Source organism: Entamoeba invadens, assembly GCF_000330505.1.
Source record: "Entamoeba invadens IP1 unplaced genomic scaffold scaff_1105074724819, whole genome shotgun sequence".
NCBI classification, from domain to species: Eukaryota; Evosea; order Mastigamoebida; family Endamoebidae; genus Entamoeba; species Entamoeba invadens.
In genome coordinates this window covers 56,325-74,537 of record NW_004443623.1, presented here as the reverse complement: position 1 = coordinate 74,537, position 18,213 = coordinate 56,325, and the positions used below count along the sequence as shown (strand labels likewise).

Sequence of the window (18,213 nt, the reverse complement as noted above, 5' to 3'; positions counted from 1 at the left end):
ATTGATAATTACATATGTGGTACTTAGGTTTCGACTAATAATTAATAATTATGATACCATTGTATAAATTAAATATAAGAGTTATATTTGGACGATTTTTTGAAAATAATTAAGAACCTTGTTCAATATTATTCAAATAGTATTCAAATAATTAAACGAAACCTTAGTATTCGTCGAAACTTTAATCTCATATCTGTAATTATATTATCAGTCTTAAAACGGTAATAGTAAATTTTTGGACCATTAAAACTGGAATATTACGGGAAACTGTTGAAAAATCTCCAAAAACACTATTATTTAATTTTATTTAGTTTTCTAACTTTTTTTTAATTTCTATTTTTTAAGGCTTATTTTGTGTATTTATTTTGTCAAGCAAACAACAATTTACAAACAGACTTTATTAAAAGACTAAAAACTACTATTATGGTTATTTTTATTATTTTTGATAATTATAATAAATCAAATAATGTTCTTCCCAATTCTTAGCAAAACCTACAAATAGACAGCTTTTTATGCAAGAAAACCCACAAATAAGCGACTTTGACTGTATATTCAAAAATGATATTTTGAATAGTCAAATTATTAAAAGTGTGCACATTTATTAACAAAGACGTGCTTTGTGAGATCCACACTTTATTCACAGTAGTCGGCAAGTAGATATACAATTTCTTTTCTTCATAATCAATATAGTACTCACCCTCTTCATCTAACTCTTCTATCAAGTTATATATATATAGAATGGCATTCCACTGATCATCCCCTCAAAGTCTCCACCACCCAAAGCTCTATCAAATGTTACTGTTCTTTTGTTTTTATCAATCTTTCCTTTGACTGCTTGGTCTTGTGAAAAGATGAACCAATACCTTCTCATCCACACAGAGTCGTATTTTGCGTATTCATCCAATTTATCGTTAGCATAATAAAAAGTTTTCCCCATCTTTTCTGGTGCATAATCAGTCCACATATTTCCTCTGTAAATGTAATTTGGCTGCTGAAGCACAGGATTCCCCTTTGCGCCAGACTCTTCGACAGCTTTGACTTCTCCCGCCATCGCAGTTCGCTTGACCGTGAAATAAGCACCGTCACTCTGTGTCGGGACACCACAATCAAAGTGTGTTGATAGTGTCTAGTAACTGGAATCGTTCTTATAGAGATAATAGTACTTCCCAATTACACTCTGCTCACTTTTAAAAGTCGTCTCATTGCCACAAAGAACTTCTTTTCTAGGATATAATATCCAGTCACATTTGGTGTGAGTTGAATTGAAGTGTCAGTTGGTGGTAATATGAATATTCTCTCAGTTTGATGTGATGTGTCTGTGTACTCATAATTTGGATATCGAGCTACACGGAACCGCTTGTCGTCGACATAAATTTCAGCATTCGAATCTGCTTCGAAAATTCCTAAGTCGATTCGGTTATACAACTTATCCAAATCACACACTTTAATGTAGTTTCTTTTTGAACTTTGGATTTTTTCATATTGTGCTTTGTCGGTTTCCAAGTTCAAAGAACGAAATGAAGATATTGGAATTTTGTCTCCACCTGTGATAACAGGTGGGTTTTCATTGGGGTATTTCGTTATAGTGATTGGGCGCGGTATTGTACTGTTTTTAAATGACCATTTTGTGAATTTAAGTGAATTGTTAATAAGTGGATAATACCCCGATTTTATATAAACAGTCACTGGCTCTATTATTTCACTTGATGTCATTGATGACATCGCTTTTTCAAGAGATTCAAAGGGATGAATTTTTGAATCTCCCGAGTTCAAATCACTACCCATTGTGTTGTCTACATATATATCTCTTGAAAACGTTAATACTATCAATAAAACAATTAGTAAAAATTTAAATTCATGATATCTAGTGATATTCTTATTATTGATTTGTTATTTTTTCAGTCTAAATATATTATTTATTAATAAAAGTTTTCGTTACAGTTAAGTTAAAAAGTTCGAATAAAATATCGACAAGAATTTTAAAGAACAAAATGTTTAGTTAAATTTCAAATTAACGACAATTTAATATTATATCAATCAACAAAATCTTTGAATTACAATTTTCGCGTTTTTCTTCGAAAAAAATAAAAAAGTTTCGTTGACACCAGAGTGTCCAAAAAAAATGCACTTAAGTCCCAAGTTAAGGATTTTGGAGTAAAAATAACAAAAAAATTGGATTTTTGATCGATTTGATCAAAAAATAATTGAATTTTAAAGGAGACAAAAATAACATTAATTTATCCCGAAAATTTACAATCAAATTGAACATAAATTTTTCTTATTTTTTTCCCGAAAAATTAAATTAAACACTATTAATTATTTGATTATAAAATTGAAAACTTTAGCAATTTCAAGCACATTATTCAATTCACAAAAACAATAATAAAACATGTAAAAAAATGAACACATTTACGAAATTTCCCGAAAAATCCAAGCAATTAAATCAAAAATATAATATTTTATTGATAAAATTTAAGAGAAAAGTTAGAACTATCATTAAAACCAGATTTGTAATTTATCAAATTTCCCGTTATTTTACTGTTCTCTACAAGAACAAAAAAATGTAAAACACACATAATAATCTAAAAAATTAAAAGAATACTTCCTGAACAAATGAGACTCAATTTCTCGGTTAAAATGAGTCTCGTTTCTACTCATTTTAAAATACCGAGAATCGATTTTAAATAATAACATTAGTTACGTATATATGAAGGCAAGACGACTCGCCTTTATATATATAATCGACCCAGTCTTTTTAAACAGGGTCGATATAATTGACGCACTCATACACACAAAAACGACACTTAACAGTGTTATTTTTTGTTAATTAAGTTGTTTAAGTACAATTTTATTGTTTTAAATAACATATTTATTAATTGTTTACCAAGCCATCATAGATTTTCATTCATAAAAATAAATTAAACCAAAAAGAAAAAAAATCAATTATTTCAAAACAAATTTTTTGACCTTTCCTTAACTTGGGACTTAGACGTTTTTTGGACACTCTGTTGACACTAAATAACACCCCTATTTTTGTTTTGGCCTGTTTTTATAGAGATATCAATCAAATTTTAATGATTTTCCTTTTTTGGCTTGTGTATTGTTTATGCTCATAAAATAAACTCTAAAAAAATGGAAATTTATTTAATAAACTCGAGATTTCTCATTTTTATACCACTTGGATTTTAATCAATGTTTTTTGAAGTGTTAATAAAAAACAAATTTGTTTAATTTGTTTATAAAAAATTTTATTATTTATTAGATTCAGTTTTTAAAAGTTATCTAGTGGACAAAAATAACTATAATTGAATGTGAATATCGGATGTAGAGAACCGTGAAAAATCACTGCGGCGTGAAATGTTACTGCGAATTGTTATTGGGCAAAAATAATGTTATTAAGGGTTTTAAAATATTTTGGGTTTATTTTTTTGTTATTTGAGGCTGTTAAAATGAAAAACGACAATTTTGTTCTACAAAATCTTTTGATGCTAAGTCAACAGATTGTGCCAAGAGGAAAAATGGCTTTTTTATATACTTTTTATGATGGTTTTGTTTTTTCCTTTTTCAATTGAAAAACAAAACTTATAAATATTTTTGTTATTACAAAAAGACAAATTCTAAATTATAGTTTCACATATCCAAAAATTATTTTATCAAGTAAAAATGTGTTTTGATATTTTTAAAATGTGAACAAATGTACCAATAATTGATATTGATTTACCCGTTACATCAATTTAAAAAATATAATTTTATTGGACAGTACATATCTCTGACAAAATATGAACACATTTAAACAATAAAGTTTAAAATAATGTATTATTTTTGAAGATTAAAAATTATAAATAAAAAATCGTTCTTATCATTTTATTTACAAAATAAAAAATTAACAATATAATTTCATTCTGATGTATAAAATGAATTCCTTAGTTGCTTTCACAATGATTTGTTATTTGAAAAAACGTTACTCAATGTCTTGTTTGTGTTTTATGAAAGTCGTTGATTTTTTGATTAAAAAATTCAAGAAAGAATCTAAACCGTCACACCGTGACACAAAAAATAGTTTAAAACAAAATCAATAAACAATATAACCGTGTATTTAATAACAACATCTGTAATATCGAAATCGTTTAGTAAATACTTGACATGTTGGTTGTATGACCACTGTCTATTTTGATTGTAAAATGATGTGAAAATACAATCACAATTCACATTAAAAAAATCAAACAATGAACTACTATTATAATATAAATATAATTAAAATATAATAAACAACAAACAAGTGAAATAGTTAATTAACGTGTATTTTTAATTAACATCAACAGCAAAAATTTATAATAAAATAACAATAAATTATATTTATTTTTAAATGTGAAACTATTTTTTAATAATTATTATCATATAATTAAACTAGTCAATTAATTATGGATAATTTTATTATAAATTACTATTATTTTAAAAGGGTTGATACACCAGAACCCCAAACACTTAATTCTTTCATTTCAACAAATTATTAAGATTTTAAATTGGCGTGATTAAATTATCGACCATTTGAAAACCCCACGCTCGTTAACAGTTTGTTATCGTTAAATTGATTTATATTTTATAAATTTATCAATATGATATGTTTAATACGTGTTTTTGTATTTTGTTTATGTTTATTGTATTGCAATTTGTGTTGTTATAATAAATCCGAAGTTGAAACGTTTATTCGATCTTTATAATTCGAGTCGATATTTCTGTGTGTTTTTATATAATGATTATGTTTAAATTTATTGATAATAATGGTAATTTGAGTTTATTCAATTGGAGTTAATAATTTCAATATTCCCAACAAAAATTAACCACTAGCTGAGCGGACATCAAATTTCATATAATAATGTCCAAAAGGTGGACTATTTATTCAAATTTTTGATGTTAAAACTTATTTGTTTTTGCTATTATATTTTGATGTATTGTTTAGTATTTTATGTTATAAATTGTTAAAAACTATAAAATAAAAACCAATATCTAGTTTGAGTTGTTTGGAATGTTCGTTTTTACGAATTTACCCTTGTTTTTATTGATAGCCATATTATATAACATTTTTACAAAGTAAATTATTTTTTATGTTTTATAAACGACAATAACATTATTTTTGGCCCAATAACAATTCGCAGTAACATTTCACGCCGCATTGATTTTTCACGGGACTCTAATTAAAAATTTTTGTTATAAATGAGGAACATCAATTGAAGCGTCTTTCCCTATGAAATATTTTATTAAATATAAAAAAACATACAAAAAAACGTTTTAATGATTAAAAAGGTTTTGATAGTTGAGTTGTAGAATTCACTAATTATCATACTTTTAAACCATCTCAACACATCTTTTCAGATACAGAAATTGATAATTATCATTTTTGTCCAATTTGTTTCGAATTGAGTAGTTCTCAAAATTACAAATACCACTTCAAAAGCAAACACCAAAAAAATAAACAAGATCAAGATGTTGGTTTTGAAGGTGACTTCAAAAAGAAAGTTTTTATTAACAACTTTAAAGTTGTCAATTATCATGCAGTCAAAACTCTTTATATCAAATGTGACAAATTTAAAAACATCGAATTAAAAAAGACTTAAATTGCATTTTAAATCAATTGAAGGTAATCCAAATCAACTTTTGAACGATTTTCTTAATACAATTTAAAATGATTGTAATTCTTCGAATATACCAATTGAAAATATACAGTACAATGAACATATAATACAAATAGAGTCTAATCTAAATAATGAAGCGATAAATGATGTTCAAGATAATGTAAATATTGATAAAAAGTAATAGAATATAAAGAAGCTCCATATTGTACAATCTGAATGAGGATTATGAGGAAATATATTTTGATCCAGACGATTTTGCTTATGAAGAATTAAACAAAAAACTTAAAAAAGCAAAAATAAAACAAAATTTCAAAACAATTCAACATGATACACATATTTTTGAAACTATAAATATATTATTACAAAAAAACACAAAAAGTCACAGTTTTCTTTATACATGTCAAATGGTATAAATAAAGAAGCTCAACTTTTGTTGGGTAAAAAGTTGGCTTCTTTTTCAAAAAAAGATACAGCTGCAAAACTTTATAAAAAAAATATCGTATATCTATTGGTCGTTTTTTCTGCAATGAATTCGAGTTGTAATCAATGCGCTTTTATGTTGAGTCTGATAAAGATTGTATTAATGTGTTGTAATGTTTCAGAAAAGGTACTGAATATGAATATTTCTGGTAAAACCATTCAAAGGAAAATGGCGTCTATTGGCAAAACAACAAAAAAGTTGTAAAAATAAAAGTGGGTGCATTTTTGGGAGTCAAAAATGCTGAAAAAATGACCAATCGAATTATGTTAGTACTCAAAGACATGGAGATACGATTAGACTTACTAAGGGGTATTGTTGTGATGGGTTGATGTTGGACTCAAGTATATAAAATATTTATTCAAACTTAAACTTAACATCAAGAACGGCCAAATATTATTCGATTTACCACATGTCAACAAGATAACAACAGAAGAAGGAATCGAAGTTTACCACGACTTTTGTCTGAATTTTGCTTGGGGAGCTCAGTATAAGGTTTTTAACAAGAAACACAATAATTGGAAGGAGTCAAACTATGGATGCAACAAAACCAAACAATCATTGAGGAACTACAAAATGTACAAAACGGAGTTGTATTCAAACCACGCCCAATCAGAAAAGACACTGAAATCACAAGAGCGGAAAGGCACCAAAACGTTGATAGTGAAACAAAAAAATGTGAAACACCAAAAAAAGAAGAAATTGAATCTACAGATAGAGGAAAATATGGGTGACAAGGATAAAGTCGGTGACAAGAAATAATGTTTTATAAAACAAAAAAATAGTATTAACATTTTAATAATAAGTGAATTGAACCAACACTTACTGTCAATCCATTTGCATAAACTGTTGTACACATTGTAACGCCTATTTCTAATCACTTAATGAACAATTCATAGAAGATTTTGGCTCTTTAACAAAATCGAATAAAAAACTCGTTAACTTTAAAGAAATAACACACGACATTATAATTTAAAAAAATAGAAAGAAAACTATCAATCAGCAACAAATGAAAGGATTATCGCGTCATTTCAAAATAAAGGGATGGTTTCTCGTAATGTTGAAAGCGCTTCCACTTTTTTCATTGATATATAAAGTGTATTTCGACTTGTCAAATGGTTTTAGACCGTTTTTCCAGACAACAGTATTTCCCAATCAAACAACAACGATTAAACTCACATCCCCAACAACTACTTTAATGTCGTTAACATTGCAGACCTTGACTTCAAACAAAAAGATATAATAAATGAGATCTTAGTCTGCCACATCAAATAAGTGACAGATCTCATTGTGCTTGATCCATCCAACGAAAGTCTAAATAATCATATTCTTTCAGAAAAAAAGTAAAAAACTATGTAAAGAACAAACTTTTTATAACGAATTTGTAAAACCTTTTTCCCATCTATCATCTCAACTAAACTCGTTGTAATTTAAAGTGTACAATGGCAATGATTTGAATAATATCTGGCTTTCTATTGTCTTTGGTTAATTCAAATGAGTTTTGTGGATGAAAATCGTGGTTTCAATGGTAATCGTTTATTTTTATTATTGAAGTTCTTTTTATAAAAATCACTTTTTTTCAGAAAAGCTTGAACACATTATTACCCTTTTTATGTTTTTAAATTTACAGTCTTTTTCCCCTTAATTTTTTGGAAAACAACGAAAAAATAGCATAGGTGTGTTGTTACCTACTTTACCTTCACCATCCATTTATTGGGATCAAAAACCCAGATTAATAGAGAAATACAATTATTGAACTTTATACTTCTTAAGACAAAACGGGTTATTTATATTTTGTCACTGACTTTATCCTCCATTTGTATAACAAACCTCAAATTTATTATAAGGGAGAAAACAACAATAAAGAACTTCCATGAATCAAAAAAAGCCATAAGTAATCAATGCAAATTTACATTGATATCTTTGGGGTTTTTTTCTAGAAAAATGTATCAAGATGATTTTCAAAAATATGGGTTACTTAAACAAATTGTGAATGCTTTTGAACGAGTACCAGCAACATGTTATGATGCAGCGCGTTCATTTGGTTTACTTATAAGTGTATAAAACAAATTTAGTTCTAAAAATTGCGAACTTCGTCAAGAAGCAAGAGAGATTATAAAAAATTCATCCATTTTAAATAATTTTAATTGTTATTTAAACAATTAAAAAAATGATTTTTTAAGTTAAATTATATTTTCATAATTATTTTTAATAACATAAACTGTTTTTCGAAAGTTTGTACCTCCGTATTTATAGAACTTTCTAAAGTCCCGTTTTTATTTTTTATTTTTTCTAAAAACAATGAAACATAAAATCGAAAGTACAGACTTAATTTTGAAAAAAATACCAATACTGTTCAATTATTTTTGTACAATATCGGGAATTTATCGGAATATTAGCCAGCCTTTTCCAAAAAAACACGATCCCGTTATTTGATTTGACCATAACTCAATACTATACAACACAAAATCAACGTTGTATATAAAATCGCACAACTTCAAACACGTTAATAAATTGGGATGTTGTTGTTTATATCATCTTGTAACTAAATATCAGTTTCGTTAAAAAATCATTTCCAATTTAAAACAAACATGTGGCTTTTTTCTTTGGACAAAAGGAAATGAAATAAGGATTTTAAAAAAAAACAAAAAGTAATACTAATATTTCATTATTCTGACTTATGATTTTATTATTGTTGTTGTGACAAAACAATTAGTATATCATCATTTGAACAGTTTTTGTGCCTTTTTCTGTTTCTTTTCTGGACAAAAAAATGAAACAATCAGTTTAAAAAAATAAATAAAACAATCATTTAATAATTTTGGGTTCTGATATTCTTGTTATTGTCGTGACAACACAATCGGTATATCAATATTACGCGATGCTTTAGCGCATGTTATTTATTTTATTTATTATAAATGAAAGCTTGACTTTGATAATTTTTGGCATATATTTTATCTGATTTTTGTACTAAAATGCATTTTTGGGATCATTAGTGTGTTTTTCAAAAACAAAAATCCAGTTATTTTAATTTTTATTTGCAATTTTTAATGCTTAAAAATTCTTCAAACAAAAAATGTTTTTTGAAGACCATTTTTTCTATTTTACTTAGAAATAATAATATAATTTTGAAACAGAAACCAATTCCCAAAAATAACAATCAAAATAAATGCAAAAATTCGGGACATCTCAGTATAATTTTATATTATTTTACAGTTTTAGACAAAACCCGTGCAACTTTTGCAAAAATGGGGTGACTGAGTAAAAAAAGAGGGGATCCTAAAAATAAAACTATTTTTTATTTTGATAGTACAACTCGTTCATTTTTATTTTTTTTTGTTTTTTTCTTTGCAAATTTTATTTATAACATGAACAATCTCAATAGTTTTTTTTAGTAAAAATACCATAAAAATTAGCTTTTAAAAACAACATAAAAATCAAGTTGATTTATTTTCAAAACAAAAGGTTCAATAAATGAACAAAGAAGACGATCGATTGCCCTAAAATCTTCTTTTTGTAAAAAAACCGTTTTCTTTCCACTTTCCCTCCATTTTCATGTTTTGGCAGAATTTGTACTAAAATATTATGAGTTCAAACTAAAAAATTGAAATATGAACAATACGATGAATGTTGCGTTGTGTCACAATGGATATGACGTCGGATTCTTTGGTTTATGTAAAAATCAACCAAGATGGTTCTGCGAGTATATGATTCAAGAAGTCGAAGAAGATGATGTTGATGATAAAGGCATGGAAATTGAACTTGAGGAACAATTTATTATGAAAAAGTGGTTGAGGAGAAGAAGGAGAGAAAATGGAAGATGTAACTGTAACGAATAAAACAAGAGAGAAAAGTAATGAAGAGTTTTTTGTGAAAAGACTTATCTCGATATTGTTTGCTTATTGTAAATGAATTGTGTTGTTATTCTACTTCAGGTTTTTATTTTTCTTCTATAATAAATAAAAAATATGAAAATAACATAATAAATAAAATTTTTGAATGTTTTTTTTCTAAATTGTTTTTCAAACGTTTTTTAAAATAATGTTATTCTTTTATTTTTAGAATTATTTTACTCAGTCACCCCATTTTTGTTCAAGTTGCACTGGTTTTTATCATAACTGTATATTATACAATAAAACTAAATTAAACAATACAAAAAAAAACCCACAAAAAATATCATTCTTCGCTTCCAAATAACCACCACCTGATTTCCAGACTTTGATGCCAAAAACATTAAGAAGGCCGTCGGTCAGAAAGAGGTGCAAGACGTTTTCATGACTTTTGGTGAAATCATTTCAATCAAGTATTCTGTCAAACAAATACAAATCACAATCCAATTCAATATAATTGAATGGTGATTCAAATGGATTTGGATATGTCAAGTACAGAACATTTTAATCTGCACTCAAGGCTGTTGAAAATGCTGCCGAAATCAAGGCAAAAATTGGTGAGGACAATTTCATTGTTGAAAAGTATAAAATCAAACAAGAACTATCATCAGCAAACCAGACATCAAACTACCCAACAAACTATATTTTTTCGTGTATCCACAAGGTCAGCAACAAAGACAAAGAATAAATCCAAAAAAACACAAAGAAGACTCTTAACAGGAAGTTGAACATAAGAAAGAAGTTATTGAAACCAAACCAAAACCTGAAGAATAAATTCTTTAAAAAAAGAGAAAGTTGTAGAATAAATTGAAGAATTTCAACACTAAAAAAAGAAGACGAGTGGACACAAGTTAAAGTGGGTGGAAAAAAAGATCAACGTAAAAGATGAAAAGAAACAAAAGAAGAGGAAAGGCGAAAACGTCAAGAAAAGAACGAATTATAAAAATTGAGTTACAGAAATCACAAGAATTAAAAGAAAAAGAATAAACATAAGGTTTAAGCAATTATCGAAGCACAATACTTTTAAAATCAATTGTGATTTATTTTAATATATTATTTTATTACAATTACCAAATACATGTAAATCAGTTTCAAAGCATAGTTATCTTTTTATTTATTATGGTTTCAAACAAAACAACCAATTTTTTGATCGGCAAGTATTTTATCATTGTTTTTTGATGAAGTTTAATTTATTAGATGTGTTTTGTTATTTTTATAAAAAAACTTTTAAATTAACACACTTTTTTAACCATATTTTTAATAATTTATGCTCAAATTTTGGTTAAAAAATAAAAGATCAAAATATGCCATTTTTTGTAAATATACTCAATTAAAAGTTATATTTAATTTATCATTACAGTTAAAGGAAAAAGTGGGATGCTTATCTAAATATTAATTAATTTAATATTATTAATAATAAATAATTAATATAAATTTATTTTGGTTTTTTCATTTTATTAATTTATTGATAAATAATTTATATTAAAAGCAACAGTAATTTTATTATTTTTCAATTGAAATTGGCCAATAGTCACAAGCATCCTCCTTTTTCTAGCGTCCCCATATTTCCTCATACTGTAATCAATTAAATCACTATTATTTTTTAACATAATATAATTGTAACAATAAAATAATTACTAGAGTCAGTCTTTTAAAGTTATTTGGTGGACAAAAAATAAATTAATTTTTTCTAAAAATCTGGCATTAGGAAAGCGTGAAAAAACTCGAAACAATTGGAATGGTTTTTTGGGAAGGCTTCCCGAAACATTCCACTATTTATGGTTTAAAAGTTACCAGCAAACGTTTTAAAACTGGCTTTACTTAAGTCGATAAATAATGAAACAAGTTTTGATTGTTCAAAAATCTTTATAAATACAATTATTTTTTTTTCCCGTTTTTAATTGATTCAAAAAAAAGTTTTACAGTGGTATTCACTTTAGATCCTTTACCCGGCATTTTAAATAATTTTTTATGCATTTTAATAAAACTGTTTTCATAATTTTTGTTAATTCGGAAATTATAATAAATTGTATAAACACTTTAAATAAAACAAACGGAAAAAGAGAAAAAAGATTGGAAACAAAATAATTCGAGTTTTACAAATAAATCAAACGGCACGAAAATAAATCAGTCGGAACATTAATAAATATATTCTGCATTTATAATTAATTCACTTATTTTTTAATTATTTCGTCACCAAATCAATTATAGTATATTTTTATTTAAATAATTATAACAAAACAATGAATAATTGTTTGTTTATTGAACTTAAAATATCTTTAACAAAAAGCCAACAATAAGAAATTATAAATCTTCTCTTGCAAAAGCTCGTCGCCATATTTCATTTCTGTACCACTGCATTGACGCGTTGATTTCAGGTGCTTGAATTTCTTCAAATGATTTTTTTATTTTTTCAATCATGTCTTGAAGATTTTCCCAATTTCTGATGCTTTCCTCTGTTCTTCGCTTCCAAAAACCGAAAACGTTCTCAATAGGATTGAGTTCGGGTGAATATGCTGCATTGAAAACGATACAATGGTGGGTACCGTTAACTATAGCTGAAATATCATTATGAATTGAACAGTTATCACACCAGAATACGACTCGTATCTTTGCTTCATCATAAACCGACATGAGTCTTTTGAAATAACTATTAAATATTTCTTTGTCGTTACTCCCACACACAAGGTTACAGTGACCCATACCACTACTATCAATAGCTGCAGTGGAAGTTAGCCTCATTCCCCTTTTCAGTTTAGTTAAAAAACACTTCTTACCCACTGGAGACCATCCATAAACAGAAGTACAGGCAATTGTCCAGGCAATCTCGTCTATGCACACCCAAGTATAACCCGCGTTAAGTTTATCATTTAGTTCTTGAATCGCGGTTATACGTCTTGTTTTATTGTCTTCGCTGTTGGCTGCTGCTCCTCTATTTGTTGCTCTTTTGAATGATAGTGTTCCCAAATCTCCAGCATCTCCATTTATGATTTTACATTTTATCATTCTCAAAAATGAAGCCTCCGAAGGCACCAACTGTTCTGCTTCTTTTACTTTTTCTTTAAACAACTCTGATGTCTCAAAATTATCTTCGATATTTTTTATTTTTTGAAACAGGTTGTCAAGTATTTCGGTATCCAAAGTTTCAACAACATTGATGTCTTGTATATTACCAACAACAAGCACTTCAACCATTTTGCGTCTCACTTTTGCGATAGAATCGGTTGGATTATTTTTAAGAGCAGCCCCGACAAGCTTTTGAAAGGTAGTGGTGCGGCTCTTTCTGCAATAATGATTAACGGGGTAAATACTTTCACCTTTAATCAATTTGTTAACAAGATATTTGCAATTGTCTATGGGTATACCAAGATCAAGTGAGAACTGCATCGGGTCAATGGTTGTTGCTGTTCTAAATGCCTTGACCAATTCCTGTTTCGTCTTTAAAGATACGGTTCTGTATGGTTTTTTCTTGTTGTCATCTTTTTCTTCAATTGTTTTCGGGGGTCTTCCTCTTCTTTTCTTTGTGTTGTCAGGTGGGAAAAAAGGTTCAATGTGTAGAGCCTCTAAAGGAACACCTTGTTGTGGTTCGGGAGCATTTTCAAGGTAATCTGAGCGACTCCCGGGGTCAGTAGCATCAATGTATTCTAAAGAAGAGCGGTTCATGTGTTATTTCAAGTTACGATAATCAAAATATGAAACATTATAATTATTTAAATAAAAATATACTATAATTGATTTGGTGACGAAATAATTAAAAAATAAGTGAATTAATTATAAATGCAGAATATATTTATTAATGTTCCGACTGATTTATTTTCGTGCCGTTTGATTTATTTGTAAAACTCGAATTATTTTGTTTCCAATCTTTTTTCTCTTTTTCCGTTTGTTTTATTTAAAGTGTTTATACAATTTATTATAATTTCCGAATTAACAAAAATTATGAAAACAGTTTTATTAAAATGCATAAAAAATTATTTAAAATGCCGGGTAAAGGATCTAAAGTGAATACCACTGTAATTTTTATTTTATAATAAAAAAGTTTTTTTCATTCCAATTAATATTTCGAATCACCTATGTTTCATCTATAAAAACAAAATTAATCAATTATCATATATTTACATTTTTATAATTAATATTTTAATATTTTCAACATAAAGAAAATAAAAAATTTTTGTTACTTGTGGTGTTTTAATTAATTTCATGTGTTTCCATATAAAATTTTGATACACTTTTTAGTTTAATTAAATAATAAAATTATAATTAAGTCGTGTTTTTCGTTGTTATTGTACAAAACGACAAATTGAAAAAAAAATATATTTTATTTTCATTTTTTTAAATGTTATAGTTATGATTAAATTTGCGATTTTTGTATAAAATTTGGGTATGAAATTAATTTTCGTGTTTTATAAACCAAAATATTTCATGATTTTGAATAAGGAAATTGTAGTGTAAGTAGAAAATTAAAAATCAAAAAATAAGACGCAAAAAATAGAAATAAGGGAAAATAATGATAAGTAAAACAGGTATAAATTTCGACAAAATATATTAATATCCCGAAAAACAAAAGAAGAAAATACTGTTTTAACGTGTTGGACTTTATGGCCCAAGTTTACTAACAAAGAAATTTTGAAATTTGATTTGGAAAATGATGAGTTTATTTCAGTTGACAAAGAAACAAGGGACTTAATATGTATTGGAAACACATCAAAACACAACATGAAAGTTCAACTGAGCGTGATGAATGGGTGTAATTACTATACAATAAGAAGTGTTCCATCGCTTGTTACACTCCACAAAGGTGAGGCTTGTGAGTTTGAGATCTTTATCACACCGTTATGTTCATGTCAGATCAATGATAAAGTAGCCGACATAGCACTTGATATTACAAGCGGACAACAAACCACAACAAGTGTAACTGTTAATGTAACCACAGAAAAATCAACAAAACTAAATTACAGAAAACTTGAAGAATCGAGTCAAATTGGGGAAGGTTCCTTTGGTGTTGTGTATAAAGGCATATTCAGAGGTAATACAGTGGCTATCAAGAAGATGAAAATAAGTGGTGAACAAGATGATGATTTAATGATGGAATTTAAAAATGAGGTGAATATGTTAGACAAATTCAGAAGTGAGTATATTGTACACTTTTATGGCGCCGTGTTCATACCAACCAAGCTTTGTATGGTCACTGAATTTGCTCAGTATGGATCGTTACAAGACTTGATTAAACATAAAAATAGTAATGACGTTGATATTAAATTCCGTGTAAAAATATTGTTAGATGCATCACATGGTATCAAGTATTTACACGAAAATGGCATTTTACACAGAGACATTAAACCAGACAACATATTAGTCGTTTCATTGAATGTTGATGACAAGGTGAATGCCAAATTGACTGATTTTGGAAGTGCAAGAAATGTTAATTTGTTGATGACTAACATGACATTTACAAAAGGTATTGGTACTCCAGTCTATATGGCGCCTGAAATACTTAAAAAAGACAAATATAAGTAAACAGCAGATATATACTCGTTTGGAGTGACAATGAATGAATGTGTTGGGTGGTGTCAGGCATACACAAAACATCTGTTTAGATTTCCATGGAAAATAGCAGAGTTTGTTATTAACGGCAAACGAATTGAGAAGAAAGAAAATATGCCTCAAGAACTTTTTGAAGTTATTCAAAAGTGTTGGGCACAAGATATGGGCGAAAGAATCAATGCAATAACTGTTGTTGATATTCTAACTGACATCACATTTTGATTAATTATTTTTATGTTATAAATATTGAACGATTAAAATAATTTTTAACACTTAAATAACTGAAAGAACGTTTTTATAAATAAAAAAACAAAACAAAAAAACTTATTATTATTAAAAATAAAATTGATAGACCTGTGCCATACTCGCACTAGCCTACATAATAATTTTAAAAAACATAAAAATTATTATAAGAAAAAGAAAAAAACTCATAATTTTTAAAATGAATTTTTTTAAGCAATTGAATCTTTGTTTTGACCAATAAAACACATTATAAACTTGTAGAACCATCTTTTTGAATATATTATTTTATAAAACAATTCATGAAAAATTAAGAAATAACAAAACATCAAACGTATTTTAAACAAAACATCATTTCAATAATAATAAAATTGGGCAAATTGTTTTTATAAAAAACAATAAAAAACATTAGAATGTGTTTTTTTCCAGACACATCTTTTTCAAACACGATAAACATGTCACATCTTAATCCCAATCCATATGATTGTATCATAATAATATTGAAACAGTAAACTCGTTTACCAAGTGGTATTAAAATGAGTACCATATTAAAAAATAAAACAAAACTATAAACAAAAAATTAACAACATGTGTTATTTTAAAATGACACATTTTTTCATAAAGGTTTAAAAATGTTTTTAATCATATTTTTATTATTTTGGATTTATGAACGTGATTATATTAAAATTTATCTTGTTAATTAAAACACAATTGGTATTTTTCAAAACATATCGACTTTTGAATATGTAGCTTTGACTAATTACAAATTAAAGATCGGTTCTGTGTTGAGAATTAATAATAACAATATCTTAATTATTAACATAATAAATGATAAAACATATTTTTGTGTTAATGACTTTATTAACACAAAGTTAAATTGTATAAATATTTCATTGTTTATTTATAATAAATATGAATAAATTTATTAAAATAATAAAATAAACATGACAATAATATATAAATGAAATTTTTTCCTTAATTATTTCCATCAACTTTTTTTATTTGATCTTTTAATCACATTTTACCAACGTTTTTAGTAAAAAATTATTGCCACGAAAACTAGCGCAAATTTTGCGCAGGTCTTTGCTCAAAAAATTAATGTTTTTTTAGGAAAAAAATATTATTAAAAAGTAAAAATCTTAATTATATTAAACATTGTTTGTTAACATATCAAAATAATTTTGGAAGTTATGATTCTTGTGCATGGTTTATTATCGTCTTTATTTATTTCATAGCTTTCTTATTCTTTATACAGTGTTTGATTTTTTAACGTGCTTTTCGTTTTTCAATTTTAGATATTAATTAAAAAATAAAAAAAGTGATTAAATAGTTTAAGTTATAGTTCAATTTTATTATATTTGAACTATAATTTGTACCATTTAACTGGTCTTATTATATATAATTAATTATACAGAAAATTACTTGAACTATAATTTGTCTGAAATATATAAAAAATACATTTTAATTTTTTGAACTACCCAAGAGTGTAGTGTTTAAAAACTAAAAAATACTTGAAAAAATATCTTCAAATTAATTAAAGGATAAATTAGACAAAAAATGAAATGTTTACATTTGTTTATTTGTTTTCTACTGTTTTTATATGTAAATTCAACTTCGCGATGTCAAGTAACATGTGTAACAACAACTCTTTCAACAACAGACGTATCTTCATTCAAAGACACGTGTCAAGATTATATAATTAATGTTGTGTGTACAACAACACAAGCATCTTTATTTAACCCTAACACAGTAATTAAATCTGTGACTTTTTTAAGCACCACCCCAGTTGGATTAGGTGACTCTGCTTTTCGTTATTCCAGTGTAGAGAGTGTGATATCAATGGGTGGGTTTTCATACATGAACCCCTATTGTTTTGCCAATTCAAAAATTCGGACCATCAACTTACGAAACATGGCTACTATTCATAGTTATGTATTTTATTATGCAAATAACTTAGTCAGTGTAATTGGAATGGTCTTGGTAACTATAATAGGAACACATACATTTGAATATTCCTCAGTCTCTCAAATCAAAATTGGATATCAAAGAATGTCAATTGGTACCTTTGGTATTGCCAATAACAATAACATCAAAAAGTTGAATTTCCCGAGTGGATTAATAAGTGCTGATGTGTATGCATTTACAAATCTCAAAGGATTAACAGACATCGATCTTATATTATTAGAAACAGTAACTCAAGGGATGTTATCTGGGTGTACTTCCCTTGTTAACATAACATCAATGAATGTTAAATATATTGATTTGTCTGCTTTTTATGATACACCAATCACATCCATCACTGTTTACAATGAACTAGTAACAGTCACGGACACATTGCCTACAGACACTAACAAAGTTACTTCAATTATGTTTTACACTAAGCCCAGTGGGTGTTTAGGAAAAGACTATTTTTCGTATATGTATATAT

The 18,213-nt window shown here is 26.9% G+C and overlaps 3 protein-coding genes across 3 annotated transcripts; 1 reads left to right on the top strand and 2 right to left on the bottom strand.

The window, feature by feature from the left end:
- Nucleotides 1-718: 718 nt before the first annotated feature.
- On the bottom strand, nucleotides 719-1,051 carry EIN_507090 (hypothetical protein; the record flags this gene model as incomplete). Its single annotated transcript, XM_004259561.1, has 1 exon — nucleotides 719-1,051. The coding sequence occupies one exon, from the start codon at nucleotides 1,049-1,051 to the stop codon at nucleotides 719-721; it is 333 nt and encodes a 110-aa protein (XP_004259609.1).
- A 119-nt stretch (nucleotides 1,052-1,170) lies between these two features.
- On the bottom strand, nucleotides 1,171-1,722 carry EIN_507080 (hypothetical protein; the record flags this gene model as incomplete). Its single annotated transcript, XM_004259560.1, has 1 exon — nucleotides 1,171-1,722. One exon carries the CDS (start codon nucleotides 1,720-1,722, stop codon nucleotides 1,171-1,173), a length of 552 nt encoding a protein of 183 aa, XP_004259608.1.
- Nucleotides 1,723-14,599: 12,877 nt separating this feature from the next.
- EIN_507070 (tyrosine protein kinase, putative) lies at nucleotides 14,600-15,518 on the top strand (the record flags this gene model as incomplete). The annotated part of the gene is made up of 2 exons (XM_004259559.1): nucleotides 14,600-14,608; nucleotides 14,655-15,518. 2 exons carry the CDS (start codon nucleotides 14,600-14,602, stop codon nucleotides 15,516-15,518), a joined length of 873 nt encoding a protein of 290 aa, XP_004259607.1.
- Nucleotides 15,519-18,213: the final 2,695 nt, after the last annotated feature.